This window comes from Platichthys flesus, chromosome 15 (assembly GCF_949316205.1).
Source record: "Platichthys flesus chromosome 15, fPlaFle2.1, whole genome shotgun sequence".
In the NCBI taxonomy this organism is placed as follows: Eukaryota; Metazoa; Chordata; class Actinopteri; order Pleuronectiformes; family Pleuronectidae; genus Platichthys; species Platichthys flesus.
The window spans coordinates 14,315,065-14,335,833 of NC_084959.1; the positions used below are offsets into that span (position 1 = coordinate 14,315,065).

Sequence of the window (20,769 nt, forward strand, 5' to 3'; positions counted from 1 at the left end):
ATAAGGTCAATTTTTGCTGATGGTATTCAGAATCCTAGTTTTAGAATTGTACATTAATGCAATATTCTGTCTCAAATGAAAGTAAGTTTATAGAGAGTTCAAATAAAAGATTAGAATATGCATTTAAAAAAACGTAGTTTAGTTCATTAATGCTCTCTCTCTCTCTCTTTTTTATATCTATATCTATATATAAACATTAATAACCTATGAATATCCATATCTGAGTATACTTATGGAATACATTATTAAATATGTCTCTGTCTACAGCAGTAATATGAATCACCATCTCCTCTTGCAAGAAGTTATGGTGAATCATCAGAAACTATGTCTTTATCCATTAATTATTTATCTATCTATTTCAGTCTTTTTTATATATATAATTATTATGTTTATTTAAGTTTAATTTTTGTTTGCCACAAAGTATTTTTGTTTGTTTTTGTAAATTAATGCAAACCAACTTAAAAAATCACTCAGTAACACAAAACTGCTTTAAGTTATTTCAAAGACAAAGTTTGCAATTTTGTTACATTCAACGTACAATTAACAAGCTACAATATCTTCTAAGTTCATACCACTATATTCATATGGCAGTGCATCAAGTGACTGACTTATGGATGAATACCTTATTTAAATATATGCTTTCCTACAAATTAAGTTGACCTATATTTGAGTATAGTGCTGTCTTTTAAAAACACACCTCTTCCGTCTTTACCTTGAATTAAAGTTTAAATGAACAATTTAGTAGCACTTAAATGGCACTTACTTATAGCACTTTGTAGTTTGACTTTCTTGAAGAAAATTGTACTTTCCTCGATACTTGTTGTTCTGGTACCCTCATGGTTGAATGCACTTATTGTAAGTCGCTTTGGATAAAAGCATCAGCTAAATGAAATGTAACGTAATGTCATGGAATATATTCATGAGAATAAATAGAAAAAAAAAGCAAAAAAGAGAAAGAAACTCCAGAAATGAATTTAGAATGAGTCTCTTTCCACATTAGTGATTAATCACTGCCATTATTATCAGTGCATCTCCACTGGGTAAGCACATCTGCTTTCCTGAGTAAATAGTTTTGTCGCTATGGTGATGAGAGAACCGAGAGGGTATCGTGTTTGAAAGAGAACCGGAGGCTCTGTGTCAGATTCTCATACGCTATCTGAAGACAGCTCCGTCACGAAAAACCAGCAGGTCAAATCAGGTTACATAAGCCCACACGGTTTGCTCAAGGAGACGGAGCTTTGTTGTTGCTCACTCCACTGAACTGGGGGAGATGCTCCGGGAGAGCATGACACAGTGCTTCCCCTGTCTATTTCCTCCTGCTCACCCTCTGTCTTGTCCATATTTAATGTCCAAAGGCTCATCTCCTCACCGTGGTATTTTAGGAAGTCTCACTGTCACACGCAGTGTAGTTCTTTCCTAAATGTCATGAATCTGTTACGTAAAACAAAGTATACAAAAAAAAGCAAGAGGAAAAACGTGGCTTACAGCTTTCGTGACTTGAGGTGGTTGTTGGCACGATCCTGTTCTGAACCCAGGGGAGGAGCACTTTACTCACAAAGTGGTGGAGTAAAAATAGCAACATGGCCTCACTGTCAAGAAGAATATAATATAATATAAGTATGTACAGGATTAGTAATTACTGTTAAATTATAAATGTTAATGAGGGAATTGAAACAGTTAAAAAGCAGTTTTTCATTGTGTCAGCACACTGACTCAGTTTTTTTGAATTTTATAAGGGTTTAAGAGCAGAGACAACACCACAACAATATGTCATTTAAAGGTTTGAACGGAAACTGGTATATTGGATGTTAAGGAATATTGAATGGAGGTTGAGGGAAGGGATTGAGGTGAGGATGTGTCTGATCTGGGAGGATTGCAGGGAGACTCAGTGCGTTTCTGTCTCAGGCATCAATCCAGCCGAGCTTATTACAGGCCCCTCCATGATAATGCATACAATGACATGCAAGAAGGGATGTGGCTGGCTGAGGAAAAGAGGATGAAGGGATGTGGTATAGGAATGATGGATAGACGATGAGGAGCTGTAGGTATGGACGAGGGAAGAAGAATGAAAAGACACAGAGACATTTATCATTTTTATCTCTATCGAAGTATCTACAAATACAATTGAAGAACTACCCGAACAACCTTGATAGAAAGTATTTATTTATAAAGAAAAGTCCTCCATTCAAATTGCACTTGATGTCAAAAGTATCAAAAAAATGCATAACTTTATTAGATTGTTGAGAATGGAGCTAGTTTATAAGTTCAATATAGTTTAGTACAGTGGAGTCGGGCCTCCTCCAAAAGGGTCACAAGATACATCTGAGGTTTGATGATTATTGCGAGATTAAAGGAGAACAAATTAATTTCTTCTAAAAGTTGGAACAATTGAATATTTTTATCAAATAACATTTTTTAGAAGATAGACCTCTGAACGAACAAAATGCATTGTATCTTATATGCTTTGTTTGTGTCTCCCTGGAATGTAATACAGCTGAACTGTTCGGCTGCATTAAAAATTCAAGTAAAGTCCATGTACATCAAAGCTGTACTTGAATATGACACATGTTTCACACTTTGTGCACCAGACTGTAATAGAAGGCATTTCCATTTGCTCAACCACTTACTCTATGTAACCATATCCACTCTCTAGAGAAACCATTAGCAGGAATGGTAAGTGTCAACACACACGTATAGTCGCAAGCTTCCCCCAAAGCATTTACATGTCATTATATCATTAAGCATATTAGACATTGATCCTGAGCCTGTTTGCCTCCTACAAACATGATATACATTCATCAGTTCATATGTCCTAGTGTATCCATTCAATATTTCATCGTGACAGATAAACTTTGATTTGATGACAAAAATAAATGACCACTTAAAACAATATAAATACATAAACGTGATTAAAATGAAATCCACATACATAAACAAAACAATAAGGGAGACTGGACAAACTAAAGAAAAGAAAAAAGTACCAAAAACAAATATCAGTACATCAACTCTATCGTCAAACCACTTATGATAGTTTGAGTCTCCAATAACCAATGTTTTTGATAGAATTGGAGAAGGATGTAACTATATAGCTAAATCAAACTTGATGATCAAGTTGGGATCAATATCCCGCCACATTTGTCGTTATATTAATAGAGAGGCCAAAAAAGGTAAGTAGAAAGAAAAAAATAAATAAAGCACAGTTAGCCGACATTAAAAAGTCCAGTATCCACGGTATTTGAATTTAGAAAAAATCCTTTGGCACTTGCTTGCAGAAATTGTTGTTGCCATAGTGAAGCTGAGTAGAAGAAACAAGAAGGAGTTCTTTGAGAATTAATCAAGTAAAAGCTTCATGTCTTTATCATAGTAACTGCTTCGCTTTGGGAGCCATATACAGTTCATTCACTCATTTGCATAATCCTGTTGAGAAAAGCCTTAGATTTCTCCAGGGTCGACTGCTCAGTGCTGTTATAAAGAAAAAAGGCAGCCACACAGCTGACCCCCCCCCCCCCCCCCACATACACACTCAGCACACAGCTCATGAGTTGCCTCCTACATGCACCGAGCACCGAGCACGCTCACACAAACCTGCTCCTGCAGCTTCTTTTTAGAAAAGTCATCTGCACACGGAACGATGAGAGGTGACAAGCTGCTTTTGTATGACAGTATTTCTCAACCCACACACGGGGACATGCTACTGCTGAAACCAAACATTACATTTTTTTACTGGAGTAGATTAAATTGAATGTAGGAAGAGACAAAACCTACATGTTAGGTTTCAGTCGGAACACAATAATCTAAATTATAGCAACATAAGGGCACAAACAAAAATAGCCTAACATGTATTTTGTGGAATCTACGACCTTTTTTCATGTCGTATATTACAAATTGAAACTATAGAAGAGCACTTATTAAAGCACATACCTTGGCCCTTACCTCACCCTTTCACCAGGAAAAAATAAATCGTATCCAGCAATACTTCTCTGTCCAAAAACACATTAACAGGGTTCTGACGTTAGATGAATAATAATAATAATACATTTAATTTATAGAGTGCTTTGCAAATACTCAACGACACTTTCAAAATGTTAAAATTAGTATAAAAAGCTTCACACTAAAAAACATTGAGTACAGATATTACATCACACATTAAAAGCAGTTCGGAAAAGGTCAGTTCTGATTTGGGATTTGAACATTGTGAGATTGGTGTAGTCTCGGATGTGTTTGTGGAGAGAGTTCCAGAGGAAGGGGGCTTCTGTCACCCCAGGTGGCGGAGGTGCAGTTGTTGATACTGATGAACTGTTGTTGGTTTGTAAGATAGGATTTAAGCAGGCAGACAGCAGTGATGTTGAGGTCTGCTGTGAGTGGAAACCGGATTTAAATGGCCTGTACAGATCGTTGGAGATGAGGTGGGCTTTGAGTTGTGAGACGACAACACAATGAAAAACTAAGGCAGCACCAACATACTACAATTCAACATGATGATGTAAATGTGTGGATCAATTAATGCATTGCGTCAGTAAATTTTGCACATTTTACACAAAACCAGGCTTCCCATTGGTGTGCTTGAGGAAAAAAAGACAACACCCTTGTAGTAAAGGTTACACACCCACAACCATGGAGGGGACACTTCCTTCATCAACACTACACCTGGCATTCTATTGGTTGGGGAATTTGACACTTTGACAAAATACAAGAGCAGCGTAGAAATCTGAGAGCAGAGGAGAAATCTGAGAGCAGACGTTTCACGCGCACACAGAAGTGGCAAGAGCACAAGGAGAAGAGCTGTGGCGGGAGCGCAGGAAAATCTGAGTGCAAGCACTGCGATAGACAACAAATCTAAGCACAAGCAGGGGTAATTAGAGTGCGAGCGCAGGGTTTTGAGACAAAGCATTACAAAATATGAAGGTGAAACCGCTGAGTTCTCCTCTCAAACTGAAGAGTTTTGTAAAGTACCCGTTTCTTTTGCAAGACTTTGTGGCAGCAGAGTTAAAGGCAAAGATATACAGCACAGGCGTTTGAGCTACTGTTATTTCTTACCAACTGGCAAATCTCCACAGAACTAGCTTCGGTGCAGTCTGCAGAAGAAATTTGTCTAATTATCCATAGCAGATACTAGCCCTGTTCAGGTCCACTGGGTACAGTTAGGATGTGTTACTGCACAGACTACAGCCAGCCGTCAGTTACATACAAAGACAGTTTATTCAAGGCCCTTCGATGCAGGCAAAAATGTCTGTGGAGAAAACCGGAGAAGGAGATAATATTTTTTCACGCTTCTCAACCTCACTGCCCACCTCACCTCCTACTCAGCTGCTGATGTGAAAACTTTTATCACATTCCTATGATAAGAAGTATAAATACTTACAGTATATAAATGTCTAGATGCACAAACCGAGCAGACACTGACAAGTGACCAGAGGAGTAATTTCTGATCAATTCTGTTCAAATTTGACACGTGTACATCTTCCAAAAATCCAAATTATTGAAGGGATTTTCTTCAGCTAATTAAATCATCCTCTTATTTTAGTTTATCAGTAGGTTCCTCAAAAGTCTGCCGCTCTGCTTAAACACCTTCACTTTCCCTATATGTGCCAAACAGTAGCTTTTTTAAAAGAGAGCTTTAATGCATCTTTACATAACCTGAAGGCCACCAGAGGTGAGGAGTATTCAACTTAAATTTCACCTCCAATATCTCCTTAAATTACACTTTTATTAAATGTGAGGGGTTTTCAGAACCTTTTCTAAAATCTCCAAAATGTCCAAGCTTACTTCGCTTCCGTTTCTTTTTGTCTTGACTAGTTTCTAATGAATATTAATAACTTCTTAAACTCCAAGTCCAAACATTTGATGACATTTTCCAACAATGACTTTATCGTTGTCATTACCCTGACATTTCTCAGTGGATCTTGTCTCCTATTAAGACGTTTTCTTTTAACCTGTATTATAATCTGAATAATCAGAATAATCCACCACTGTCAACATGTTTACTTTCGCCTTGAGGCCATCACGCATTCTGTGACAATTGAGGAAAAAAGGCCTTGAGAAGAACGTTTCTGTGCAAAACCAGTTTTATACTGCCATCTGGTGGAAATATAAATATCATCAAATACCATACTGTTCTATTCTATGGAAGCTCCAGTATGACCCCATAAGGACACCTCAGGCTGGGCTGCATATCTTTGTGAACACACTCACTGACACATTTTCATGTGATCTATCAGTCAGTTGAGATGAACCACTTCAAATTTATAAGTTCTTCTTAGTTGAGCCCCACCTTGGCCTGATGAACCCACTCAGGGGCTGTGGGCCCAGTGTCTCCTCTACTGCAAATGACAGATTATCAAGACAGGACTCTCACAAACTACCTCAACCCAAAGCTCTGGGTTTGTTCGGGTTCTGCGTCCCCTGGAGAGATTCTCCTACGTTTCTCCACTTTTCCATTAAAAGGCTCTCCAGTCGGTTGCAGAGGAGCCTCAACGTCTGGCCCAGCAGTAGTTGTCTATAGCCACTGATACAGAACTTGTTGGCAGCAGTGAGCTTTTTGTCAGTGATTTGCCTCTGAGTTCAGACTATGACACACATCAGTGCACCTTCTCGTTCGGCTTCATGTCTTCCCCGTTTTCATGATTAAATATTTTAATTCTTGCTCCTCTTGATTCCCAGAAGTTGTTGGTTAGGCCGATGTTCATTGATGGCTGACTTGAACTAAAACCAAAATGTAATCTCCTTGGTGTCATTGCAACCTCTACACAAAGTAGTTAAATACATAAATAGTACAAAATATTCAATATGTTTTTGTTTTGACATCTGTACATCAACAGATTCATTTGGTCTTGTTTGGTGTTCTGCATTGAAAGTCAAAAGAAATACACAATTGCTAATGCTGCTATAGTCTGATAACTTTATAAGGGTGCTTTTAAAAGCATATATCATATTACAATCGATTGTATATAACACTGTCCTGCAGGTGAGGGCTCAGACATCAACAACAGCATGATGCATTATTTCCTGCAGGGTACATCCTAAATAAAGTCATGAATCTGTAGAATATTAAGTAAAGTTAACCATAATTTCTTTAAATGTTAAAGATACACAAGTTTGTTCAGTAAACAAGGCTAGTCAAAGGCCTGGCTATAAATATTCCGATTCAATTAGTAAATACATCCATTAAGTTTAGCTCAGGTTACACCTGCTCTCTTCTGGCTTTATACCATTGCATGATCCTTATTGATTAAATTCTCATGTTAATGGTACATAGTGTTTAAAAGGTAAACAGTCTGTATATATATTAATATATTGTGCTTTCTATGACTACCACTCAAAGTGCTTCATAGTTTTGCCATACACCCATTCACACACACATTTATTCAGTGCATCTATCGGCAACCACTTTGTGCTCTATCATATATCCCTTACACAGCCGTTTGGGGTTCAGTGTCTTGCCTAAGGATGGAGGAGCCAGGGATCAAACCACTAACCCTTTGGCAAGTGGGTAACCAGCTCTATCCACTACGCCACAGCCACCCTCAAGGTGAACAAAGCCTCATACTATTATCACATTGATTCAGCCTCAACGCTCACCCTCACTCGACCCTGCTTGCACTGTGAACACCTGGCTCTGTTCTCAGCCATAAATAACCAATCATACACTCATACACACACAGACACACACACTCACCCACACACACACACACACTAACACACACACACACACACACACACACACACTCTCACACCAAAACAATGGTACCTTCATTACAGAGACATTCAGATAAAAACATTATGCCCTTTGTGCAGCAGGTGGGACTTTATTTTATTGCTGAAGAATTGTGACATAGGTAACGTAGATAATGTGAGAGTAAACTGAGATAACCCGAATGAAAATGACTCACAGACGGCAGCCTGGGTCTTTTACATAATGGAAAAATCACGGTATTAGATTAACACACTTGTAAACAGTGTGATGACGCACGCTCAATGTTCCCGACGCTGATCTGCATGTCTGTCAACAGGTTATTGTTTGAATGTTATGTTATAATTCATACATTATGACAATGTAAACAAAGTAATAGCTTGATTATTTTAGGGGAAATCACCTTTATCATATTGTGTTTTTGTTTAGATCTTTTTTTTAGGGTTAGGGTTAGGGTTAGGGTTAGGGTTAACCCTTTTTTTTTTTACTACAATCACTCCAGGTTCAGCTGCAGTTCTCTGTTCATTACCAAATATTTACATAAGCACATAACCCAGTTTGATAAGGTTTAAATGGGTAGAGCCACACAATTATCAAAACCTTACACTCAAGGAGCAAAAGATGGGCCCAGATCTGCACCACTATAAGCACAATGTCAGCTTCACACTTTTTGCAAAACAATACACACAGTGATCTGCAAAACACTAAACACACTTGTAAACATTAGTCACAGAAGTATATCAAGATGTCACTTCCTTGCAATTCCTAAGCACTGCCTGTCAAATGACCCCCCCCCTATGGGCCAATTGGTTAAACACGGCCATAAGTTGTTCAAACACATGATTGCTTAATTTTAGACAAACCAATCAGGTTTAAGCACTATAGCAATGCAGCATCTGAGTTCACCTGTTTTCAACCAAAATGGAGCTTGGGCTCAAAAAAGAAGAAGAGTGAGGGTGAGATGGGGGAATCCACGGAGGAGGAGAAGGCTGTGGCTGCGGCATGAGTATGTGGAGGTGTGTATTGTTCACTTTAGCACTGTGATGTTGCATACTGTACATGCAACATTTGTAATGTAAATGTACTGTATTCCAGACCTATGCTGAACTACACGATCTTGTCTTTCACTGTATTTCTGAGAGTTTTACAGATGGATGATGAGGAAATCGCATGAATTCATTTACATAGATGAGGCAGGGTTCAACCTGACAAAAGCAAAAAGGAGAGGCAGAAATATCATTGGCCATGGGGCTATAATCAATGTCCCAGGGCAACGTAGGGGTAACATCACCCTTTGCGCTGCCATTACACAGAATGGTGTCCTCCTCCGTCACACCGATATGGGCCCTTACAACACACCTCACATTCTCACATTTTTGTGCCGATTGCACAATATCGTCACAGCAGTAAACCACAAGCACCAGATGCAATACATTGTCATCTTGGACAATGTGTCATTCCATCGCTCTGCTCTGGTCCAGAACTGGTTTCAACACCATCCACAGTTTACAGTACTATAACGTCCACCATACTCTCCGTTTCTAAACCCAAAGACATTTTATCGGCATGGTGGTGGAGGTCTTACGGTTTTGAAACACCGGCCCCTGTTACGAAAATCGTGCTTAATCAATCGAGAAAAACTGTAAAGGGGGCTTTTAACTTTCACAAAACTTTCAGCTTAACATGATATTTTTCTTTAGAGTGGTACATCTTGACTTTCCCCCTGATCAAGGTGGGATTAAGTTCACTCGTTCACCACAGTAGTTTTAAATTACAAATTAGAACCCAGGGATATTTATAAATCTGAATTCGTTTTATGCGCATGTCTTTAGTCAACACACATTGTTGAGGAGATTCCAGGTTGATGCTCATCTGTTCTATTTGATTTCTTATAGATAAGTGTCTGACAATAATCCTGGTAACACGTACACACAAATAATTAAGTTGTAATGAAGGAGGTTTGGGTGGTTTTATGTATCTGATGATTTGCAAGTGTGTCCATTCGGAAAAAAGCCTTTAGCAGCTTTACTATATATTATGTGTTATATCAGTGCAACAACCCTGGACCATGTTGCACGCATAAATAACAAAAAAATACACCTTTATTTTGAAGAATGGATGTTCTATTTAGTTGTAGTTAATGTGTTGAAAAGTCCAGGAATTCACTTTCACTGCATTGCTGGGACCCGAGCAAAATAAACAATATGCAACATTTTAACCTCTGCGCAGTTTGCCGGTACTTTTACTTAGTCATCCATTCATTCCACTCTGCTGTGCTCTGTCTACACTTAGGTTTTTTACACATTATAATAAGCCATCACTTCAAAACTGTGACTCTTCTTTACTGGAAAAGTCATAAAGAAAATAGTTATGTCACGGGCCACCTATTATATAACACACAAGCTTTTATTCAGCTTATACACTTAAAAAACACTCATAATGTTGTGCGTTTTACATGAACTGTATCACTTTTGGCACTATACACTGAAGACCAAAAATGCTCGGACTGTGAGTAGTATTGACTTTGTATTAACAGTTCCTGCAGGTCTACCGCCCAGCATTTCACCACGGCTCATCAGGGATACCGTTTCTCTCATGAAGTGTGAGGCTCTTCCCCTCATTTTCTTTCATAAGTTTGTCCGTACGTTTCTCCGAATGCTGCGTCACCTTCTGTCCGTTAGTTAAGTTCAGTCTTCTATCCACGAACAAGCGGGTGAACAGTAGTTTTCTGCGAGAATGTCCCCTGCAGCGAAGCAGGTCTCCGTAGGCCCTGCGGAAATCCCTGTTGAAGGCTGGGTACAGGATGGGGTTCAGGGCCGAATTGAAGTAGCCCAGCCACAGGATCACCGAATGAAGCGTGTTGGGTGGGTTTGTCTTGTCCTTTATGCTCATGCAGATTAAGAAAGTGAAGTAAGGGAACCAGCAGATGATGAAGGCCCCCAGTACTGCTCCCAGGGTCACTGTGGCTTTGTGCTCGTGGGCTATGGCTGCGGTCGTCTTTGTGCGTGGATATGACGGCATGGCAGCACGAATACGCCGCACCTGGACGGATCGATGGAGAAAAGGTTTAGGAATATGAAAATATGTGAATCATATGTTTAGGTTTTATCACTGATACAAAATCACAAATTTATTTTAGCCTCAGACTGATGAAAAAGGTTATGCACTGCATTGAGTTATGACCTTTCACATTCCCCCTCACAAAATGTTAATAATCACTGACCTGTTCTCGTGCCACTCTGAATATGCAAAGATACATTCCACTCATAAGCAGCAGAGGCAGGTAAAATGAGCCAAAGGCATAAATGAGAACGTAGTTGTTATTCCATTCAAACTGGCAGTAGCGTCCCTCTTCGTCCTCATCCCCCAAGCTCCAGTCCACGTGCTGCACTTTGTAGTCCACCGTGTTCCAGCCCAGGTGGATGGGCACAAAGGACACGGCCAGCGACACGGCCCAGATGGCGATGAGGGCCAGCGTCACCCTCAGAGGGGTGACCCTCCGGGAGTAGCTGAGCGGATCTGAAATGGCCAGGTATCGGTCCACGCTGATCGCCATCAGGGTCAGGATGGAGGAGGCACACAGCATGACGTCCAGCGAAAGGTAGATGTTACAGAGGGCTCCCCCGAAGGGCCATTTCCCACCACGCAGCTCCACCGTAGCAGTCAGGGGCAGCACCAGCAGGCCCAGCAGCAGATCCGTCAGTGCCAGCGCCACCACGAAGCAGTTGGCGATGCACCGCAGTCTACGGCTGAGTCCGACAGCCAAACACACCAGCACGTTCCCACTGATGGTCAGAATGATGAACAACACCAGGACAAACCAGCGGAGGGCTGTGGAGATCATGGTGCCTTCCTCCTCCTCCTCCTCCTCAGGCACCAGGCCACAGAAACAGTGCTACTGTGCGAATCCCAGTAAAACAAAAAGAAGTAATAACTGCTTCATCCAAGTTTCTCCAAACTTTTCCGAAGTGGATCACTGAGCTCAAAGCACTTCCCAGCCATTTCTGAGGCAAAGATGTCCCTGTTGAAGAAGGAGAAGAACTGTCATCATCGGAATAATTTACACGCATTTTATCATTTAATCAATCAAATATTTGTATAATCCATTTAAAAATCTAAATTTGCTTCATAAGGCATGTGACTTCTCCTCTTGTCATTTAATGAAATTACCTATTTGTAGCTGCCTGACTAAGATCATTTTATCATATATGTTCTCTGAGAATATGACTTCAATCTAAACATAGAGAAGCAGCATTCAGTTTCTATGGTCCACATACGTAGAACAAGCTCCCAGAGAACTGCAGGTATGCTGCAACTCTTAATAAATCAATGTTGAAGACTTTCCAGTTTGCCATGGCCCTATAACAAATCAATAATTACAAATTTCTTTATTTTAACAGTTCTATAAATCTTACTGTATCTATTTATTTTCTCTTCTGTATTTGACTCATTTTAAACTAATGATTTATTTTTAAATGCTGTGTATGTTGTGTTTTTATTTGGAGCACTTTGAATTGCCTTGTTGTTGAAATCGAAATAAACTTGCCTGATGCACATATACAGTCATAGTACCAGAAACTATTAAAATACTACATAGAGTTAATATTCACGTCAGCACTCACACAGTACACGAACCTTTCACCCTCTTGTGGACATATTGACATACCTTTTTTTAATACCATTAAGTTTCAATACATCTACCAAGTAAAACAAAACAACAGCGAAATTCTTGCCCTTCATTTCCAGCTCATTACCATGTAGTATAAACCCTCTAATCAGTTTACATGTTAAAAATAGAATGGTATTCGGTAGAGCTCATACCTTCGCCACTTAGGCCAAACAGGCCCCTTAACTTGTGCACCAAGTCACATTCGTTTGGACATTGTCCTAAAACTATTGAGACAAAGTTAATTCCCCTCTGAATCCACATTACCTCAGCTACGCAAATGTTGTAGTTACAGGTTTCTCTGCCTATTGAAGAACGTATAGCAGACAAAAAAGACGGATATTTTTCATTATCCCTGAATAATTTCGTGAAAATGTAAGAAAAGAAACAACACCAACATTGTCCCTCTTTCCAAAATATTGTCTTTCTTTGCACAATGTCATCTTTCAACCAAGGTTTGTGGAAATCTGTTGACCAACCAACAAACAAACAAATGGACAGGGGTGAAAACATCTATCTACTGATGTTCATTCAAACACTTAATCAGATTCATAGACATTCCCTGATTCCTCTACAGCATAGGTTGTTTTGTTTTTCAGAAGGCACAGTTCATTTATATTCCGTGGGTTATACATTTAACTATTTTTCCTGAAGGACTTTGGCAGTAAGGGGCATCGAGGGCCACATATTTTTTACACTCTACCAGGTTGGTCAACAACAAAGACAAATAGAGAAAGTATACCTTCGTATAGACATATATTGGAGGGGAATGGTCCCTGTAACTTAAAAAAAAAAACAACACTGAGAAACCAACCCCTAAAAGCACGACTGACCTATAATGTGCATGACTGTCAGGCCATTATACAACAAGATCTTAAAAACACACAAAAATTTCTTTCAGAGGAGTAAGTAAACAAAACTGAGCGCTTTAAGAAGACTGATAAATCTAAAACCAGGAAAAGGTTCCCATGCACTCAACCCCGACATGTCATTTGACCACATCTCATTTGTTACAGACAAACAAATACACCAATTGTTTCAAAAGATTGATTTGTTTTCAGATGTCACTCTAATCTTTTCTTGAATGCATGTAATTATAAAAAAAAAGATTTTCTTTATGGATAACCTAGATTTTTGTGTGAGATACTCTTTCTAAGCCATAGCTGATCCTTCTTGCACAAAGGATACAGTGATAAACGCAGATTCAATAATAATCAAGTTAAACTAATATGCACTTATACAGTTCACTGATGTCATTTTATGTCTCACGTCTTGCTTGTATACACGTTGTATTTTGTGTTTGATTTCGCTTTGTTTGAGCGAGTGTTGTTGTTAATCGCTATCTGCGTATTTATAACAGGAAACACTCATCGGTTTTAGAACGAGGTTATTATTATACCTCTGTGTACCACAAGTTTTCCTGTGTATGAACTGAAAACATCTTTCATTGGTATATGTCGTTTAGTTTTTAACAGAAAACCTTTCGTGAATTGTCGGTGTACAGAACACTTCACCTTCTTCTGTTATAAATACAATCACAGAGTGTAAGTAGGGTCAGATGTTCTCCTTTCCTAACTCAATCAGGTTCCAGGAATACTTGTTAGGAAATTAGATCATTTTGACTTTCCGACTGCAGCCAGGGCCAAAGTGGGAATTGAACAGGTAACCCTCTTGCTGTGGGGTGAAACAGATCCTGCCCTCTGGTCCACCAAGCCGCTCCATGGTGCCTCAATCCAGAATAAATAAAATAAAATCGAATTTACTGTAACCGTAAACAGCAGCAAAAGTATTGATTTCCGCATCCTTCAGGATCTGCTTTATCTTTTGTTTTCCGACGATTACTGTGACTCAGATCTAATAATGGATGAAGTATGACAACATTAAGAACCACCAACGTAGAGTTGTGTCAAAAACAGTGGACTTGTTAAAATAACCATTTCTAAAATTTTTAAGTTTGATGCAGTATGAATCATAAAGAACCACAACTTTATATTTGTTATGACAACCGCAGCAAGCCCACTTCAAAACTGATTTACTGAGTTAATCCAATCTATTTGCTTTGTTAATCTAATCAATCGCTCTAATTATTGCTTCTTGGAAACTGTTTCTCCATTTTCTGCAGTAATTTGTATTTCTACACATGTATAATAGTTTAAGAAGTATTAGAACATTCCAACATTCCTGCTTCTTTTATTTGTGAGTGACTAAATTCTTCCGCCATGTTGCAAGAAATTAACAATTGCTACAATGCATCTAATAATGATAACAAATGTGTATATTTATTTAGTGGCTGTGTATAATGTTAAAATAGCTCATCTCAAATGATGATTCCTAAAGCAATCTGTTAATAAGTCAAACTATAACCATTGTCTCAGCTCTGCCTGACCATCCAGCGTGAGACTTTCAAGGTTTTGATTTTTTTAATGAGGTCAATAAATTCCTCCTCAGGGCTAAACACTTCTCGTTTCCATGGCAACTTTGTTCACAGTTTAGATGGAGCCGGGTCCCCAGTCCTCCTGCTGCTCTCGCTCGGTGCTCCATAATTAATTCAATGTTTGTTTTCCAGAGACATTAAATAATCAGCTCTTTATATTGCATGAGGAGAAAGTGTTATAAAATGTATGTTGTCAGATGTTAGCAATTCACAGCATATTTAAAGACTAAATTGGCACTTACCATATGGGCCACACGTTTACATATATATATTTATGATTTAAAAGTATAAAAATCATCAATATATTTCAAAACAAAACAATTGATGCATTTCCACAGACTTCGAGTAAGATCCCAAGACCAGAACAGATGGGAGATAGTCTCTGGGGTGCCATCATAGACGGGTGTCTTAGTTGTATGTATGAGAAGTGCATCTGCATATCTAATCTAATTCTAAGACATGTTTCTGTTTAGCTCTCTGCAATATCAAACGAATATATCAGCCCGCGACGGACAAGGGGTCTGATAAATCCCCAAGCATTGAGCAGCAAATTAAGTGTAGCCAGTGAGTTGAATGAGTCAACAGTGTGAGATAACACTGTGGCAATACATCCGGCCCAGGAGGACAAAAGGACGTGGCCGAGTAATGTAAATTAATCATGTAACAACGTGAACAATAAAACTGCTCAGAGCAGTATATGGCAAAGCCTCTGTGGCCAATTACATGATTGGTGCACAGTATACTCATATCTTTGCCTTATGCTCTTGTACTATACCACACACACAGAGTAAAGGAAAGGCCTTTATCTGAACTGGGTTTGGAAATACAAACAATTGTAATATTATTTTAAGATACATATAAATAATGATATATAAAACATAGATTTGCCTTATAAAACAAAAACAAGAAAACCCTAAGTAAACTCTCTATCCAGCATTACTGTATGTTCAAACCTGGACCCTCACTTTGGGTTAAAACTTATGATAAGATACTAATATACACAATGAAGACATTTAAACTACATCATATCTGAAACCTAAAAGTATATTAATGTCCAAATAACTTCCAGAAATGCAAAACAAACAGCATAGACCAGCATTGTGCTGCACAGTCCAGACTAAACCACCCACCTACCTACCTGCTAACCTTCTGTGAATGTGCAACCAAAGAAAATAACACAGGGATGAATCTCCAAGCAACACATACGCACATCTATATAATAAACCTCAGCTCTTGTATGAACCTTCATCTGAGTGAAATGACATTATTCAGTCTAAATACTCCACATAAAAAACAAAGATGTCCACTCACCTCACATGGTTTGTGCTGAGTGTGCATCAGGTCCTGACATTATTCCCACATCACTGAGGTCTTCCTGTGTTTCCTCAGAGCCTACTTATGTGTGTGTGAACTTACTTCTGTGTTTCTCACGATCTTTCTTTCTCTCCTCCCTCCCTCCCTCCTCTCATAGACATATGCCGACATAAACACTTATCACTCCCTCTAGTGTACGAGCGGGGAAGCTATGGCTTATGATGTACTCATCATGAAAACAATACCCATAAAACCGTTGTTTACTATTTGTGTGACAAGTGGTGTCGGAAATAATCTGAAAACTGTGTTCCTACCTGAGAAGATTCATTTTAACCCCATCTCAAGTCAGAATTTGATTTATTTTGTATGACTTTTCAGAATAGGATATACACAAATAAACTGTCTCTGCCAAGGACATATATCCAAAGTAACTGGAAAAACAAAGAGAATAATTAGGATTGAATTGAAAAAAAAGATACATAATAAATCAAATCAATTAAAAACGTCAAAAAAATCGTAAAGGCTAAATAGTGGCTTTTAATGTCAACTTGTCAAATATTGCACTTTTGTCATTCCCTCACAATTCCCTGACTCCACACAGTCAATTGAGATAAGGCCCTTTTATAATAAAGGTATTTTTTAATTTATTTATACGTCTATCACACCTGGTCCTTTTTGTTTTCTCTTTGTTGTGATGCAAATGTTGGAAAGAGGAGTTGAGATTTTGTGAATACAACACATTTGTAGACGGCGTCAATACTTTTTCAAAATTCAGCTTCAAAGCACATGAACACCCAAAGTCAGAATAATTGTTTTCACTTGCTTAATTTGCAAAAGTACTAAATATGAACAAAAGAGACAGAGCAGTCAAATTAACAATGCAAGATCAATCAAGTTAAATATAGTTCTAATGTAATTCAATATCAGTCAAATGACAAACAAGTATAATAAGAAAAAAGAATAAATATTAAATTTATAATAATATAATACATTTTATGCTTTTTGTTATGATAAGGGTTATTGTGTTATTGTTATGTACAAATTCAATAATAGCCTCATTCTCACTGTGCAGAAACCAACTGTTAACGTCAAGGACCCTTCGTCATTATATATACAGTCTATGGGTGATAGGGGTCTTTAAAGATCTGGTTGGTCTTGTACTGGCATCCATTTTGAAAAGTATTGTATACTCCCCGTCGGGGAATTGAACCCCGGTCTCCCGCGTGACAGGCGGGGATACTATCCACTATACTAACGAGGAGATATCTGTAATTCATTTTCTTTTCATTTTTGTCATTGGGTTATTGAGTCTGTTTCCTCCTCCTCCTCTCGGCTCGCTCATTGTGCTCAGTACAACACGAGACGTGACGCTCACAGTCAGGACTACTGAAACCTAAATCATCCCAATAAAAAATAACCTTAACTAACCCTCTGAACTTGAACTAGTTCATTTTAAGTGTGAACTGGCTCAACGCTGCAAACAGCTACTGGACAACAGTCAGCATTGAGAGGCAGACGTAGGGCTGGATCATTACACTCTTGTGACCAATCCTGCATGAGACTGCGGATAGGCCCGCCTTTCTCATTAGCATAAGGACACTGCAAATGAAAAGGAAATGTATCAGGGAATAAATAAATGTGAAAATATATTTAAGACATTTATTTTGACATTTCTTTTGGTATTAACATATTTATTTATTTATTTCTGTATTAATTAATTTATTTCCTTTTTTATTTATTTATTTCTGTATTTATTTATTTATTTATTTTTACTTATGTCATGTATGGTCCTCCATACTCCATTCATGCTCACCTGACTGACTAAAGAAGTAAAGACTCCGCTTGTGTTTCATCTTTATCAGCTGCACAACTCATTCATATTTCCAGTATGCTATCTTGTAGTATTATTTATATTATGGTCACTTACTTTCTAATTATTTTTAATTATTTTCTGTATCATGGTCACTACTGTTGCATATTTTCTGTTTTCATTACAATAACACTTAACATCATTCCACTTTATCCCCAGCACCTGCTTTTGTACAGTGTCTGTTTTTGCAGGTTGTTTGTTTCATACTCTTATTAAGTGTAGTTTTAGAAGTGTACATATTGTGATCTCTTTCTTTTTTTTTTTTTTTTTTTTTTTACAGTGCTTCGACACTGTTACTTTAATTCTGTTTTTCTATTACTGCTGTAACAAGTGAATTTCCCCATTGTGGATAAATAAAGAAATCTAATCTAAACAAGTTACAAGGGGAAATGGTCTTGGTTAAAGTAAATGCTCTTCAGGGGAGTTTTTGAGTCCAACAAGCAGCTTTCTCAAGACACAACAAGACACACTACTTTCAAGTTTCAAGAGTTTATTGTCAAATGCACAACAATTCCATTAAGCAGTCGCTGGCAATGAAATGCTTGGGTCACAGGCTCCCTTCTAGCAATGCTCAGAATATTTACAAACAAAAACAAAATATTGAATAGAATAATGCAAAAACGAATATCAAAAAGGTTAAATAGAAAATAACATATATATATATATATATATACACCTGAAGAGAAAATAATTGTACAAATATGTGCAATAGTTATGGGGATGAAACTGGGGCGGGCCCTGATGCTGTTGTACCGTTGGCCAGTCGGCAGCAGGCAAAACAGTTTATGGCTGGGGTGAAAGGGGTCTTTAATGATCTGGTTGGTCTTCTTCCTAATCCTGGCATTCATGTTGAAAAAAGTAGCGCTCTCCCCGTCGGGGAATTGAACCCCGGTCTCCCGCGTGACAGGCGGGGATACTATCCACTATACTAACGAGGAAGTGATAGAGGGGGCAGGTAAATCCTGTAACTGAACTACCTAATGGTTAATACAAGGACGCCTGACAACCTAAAACATGTAAATACTACATTTAGCCACAGTGTGTACAACATCCTACTAGTATTCTATACAAACAAATGATTTTCCCAAACTGATGACACACTGAAGTTTGCTTCTCTGCTGGGACTACCTTCACTTTTGTGAGCATTTCCTCTCATAATGGATTCTTGCATGGATTCACTTGACCCAAACCTGAAAAACCATCAGCCAGGGGCATCATCCTCATCATAATCATCATCATCATTACCATCTGACATCGCATGCCTTGCCAAAGAGAATCAGCTCTGTCCATATCAGTCGAGGGGGTGAGCTTGATGCATGTTGGGCCTTCGAAGAATGTCATAAAAGTCTAAATGGGGCTTGTATTCAATGTACAGTGAGTACATGGTTGGTGTTAGTCACAGTGTGCCGGTGTGTCTCCTGCCCCACACCCCCTACATAACAATACCAGAGACACTGAAGCAGGTTGTGGAAGCATACAGAGAAGAGTGATTTGAGCTGGTTTTAATAAAATCTAATCTACATGACTTTGTTCTTGTGATGCTGTAACTTGACCTGCTGCCGCTGATGCTGTAATAGCTTTGGGAACTTTCCGAACCACATCAGTTTGTATTACCCACAGAAACTGCCCTAGCATGTGTGAAATATTGCTTTAATATCTCCACTATTGTGAGGCTCTATAGATCATTAACTCAGTCAAGGTGTTACATTGTGTCACTGTGTCCTCGGCCATTGCAGTGAAAATCCTCTTCCAAAATATTTGTCACGTGACAATACTATGAGTCAATGGTTTCTTTTAAATTAAAGTGTACGGTTCACTTCGAGCAGCCAAAACTACCTCCCTCTCCTTGAACGAGAACCAGTTAAGAACTAAACAAAGTTTTCATCATTCCGACTAAAGAGATTAAACAATAACAGGATTAACTCGGAGGTTGTGTCACTCAGCCGCACTAATATTTGGATTTATGTGGGAGAAAGTCATCACCCTTTAAAAGTCTCCTCAGGCAGTTCAGTGAAGGGCTTCTGGCTCTGAAGTCACATGCACAGCAGCCACATACTTTTCTTAAACGTAACATCCTTTAAAAAATAACAAAAAAACCTTGTTGCTCTAAATGAATGAGTTATAAAAAGTTAGCAGACAGGAAGATCAGTGTGGATGTTGATTGGAATGTTAATATTCTGAATCCATCTGGGAGCCATAAAGCTGTGTGTTTATGGAGGGGGGAAAGGCCAGAGAATCACTGATCCGGGTAAGAATATTTGTTCATCTAGAAATAGCAGCCTGCAATATGCCCCATAAAACAGACCTGGTCAGCGAGGGCGACAGAGACAAATGACTTCAGTGAGGAGCAACGTTGGCATTAGCAATATGAGGATGATGGAAAGAGAGTGTTTGATGTTACGCTAAATAAACAAACCTTCTGCAGAACTAGTGAAAATTTATTTATTTCAATCAATTAATCAGATAAGTGGAGACGAGTATAATCTCAAAGTCAGTATTTTCATCATCAGCAAAAAGAGAAACATCACTTCTCATAATCACAAGAGCTGACACAAATACATCTGATCAAAACTCATATTGGATTGTTCTGATACAAACATATGTGGGTGTTTGTCTTAGTAATGAAAAATTATTATTATGACAGCGTGATACAGTTTCCATGGTTTTTACAGCGGAAACTGTTGAGTGTGACTGTTGAGTGTAAATCAAAACAACTCTTTTCCTCCATCTGCTGGACATAAATGGATACTGCTGTTTGGTCCCAGCTACTGAACTATAAGTGAGATCATCAAGCA

At 38.5% G+C, this 20,769-nt stretch overlaps 1 protein-coding gene and 2 non-coding genes across 3 annotated transcripts; all 3 read right to left on the minus strand.

Moving 5' to 3' along the window:
- Positions 1–10,077: 10,077 nt before the first annotated feature.
- hrh2b (histamine receptor H2b) lies at positions 10,078–16,206 on the minus strand. The gene is made up of 3 exons (XM_062405598.1): positions 16,102–16,206; positions 10,914–11,711; positions 10,078–10,732 (listed from the first exon to the last, which is right to left on the minus strand). Exons 2-3 carry the CDS (start codon positions 11,532–11,534, stop codon positions 10,253–10,255), a joined length of 1,101 nt encoding a protein of 366 aa, XP_062261582.1. The 5' UTR covers positions 11,535–11,711; positions 16,102–16,206; the 3' UTR covers positions 10,078–10,252.
- A 1,087-nt stretch (positions 16,207–17,293) lies between these two features.
- trnad-guc (transfer RNA aspartic acid (anticodon GUC)) lies at positions 17,294–17,365 on the minus strand. The gene has a single exon. It is a non-coding gene; the product is annotated as a tRNA-Asp (tRNA).
- A 1,475-nt stretch (positions 17,366–18,840) lies between these two features.
- Positions 18,841–18,912, minus strand: trnad-guc (transfer RNA aspartic acid (anticodon GUC)). Its single transcript has one exon. It is a non-coding gene; the product is annotated as a tRNA-Asp (tRNA).
- Positions 18,913–20,769: the final 1,857 nt, after the last annotated feature.

What these genes read in the sequence shown, in the direction of transcription:
- hrh2b (XM_062405598.1), bottom strand. Translation starts at nt 11,534, where the DNA reads ATGATCTCCACAGCCCTCCGCTGGTTTGTCCTGGTGTTGTTCATCATT. An exon ending in TCAGAGTGGCACGAGAACAG is followed by an intron (nt 10,733 to 10,913) that starts GTCAGTGATTAT and finishes CGATCCGTCCAG; the next exon opens with GTGCGGCGTATTCGTGCTGC.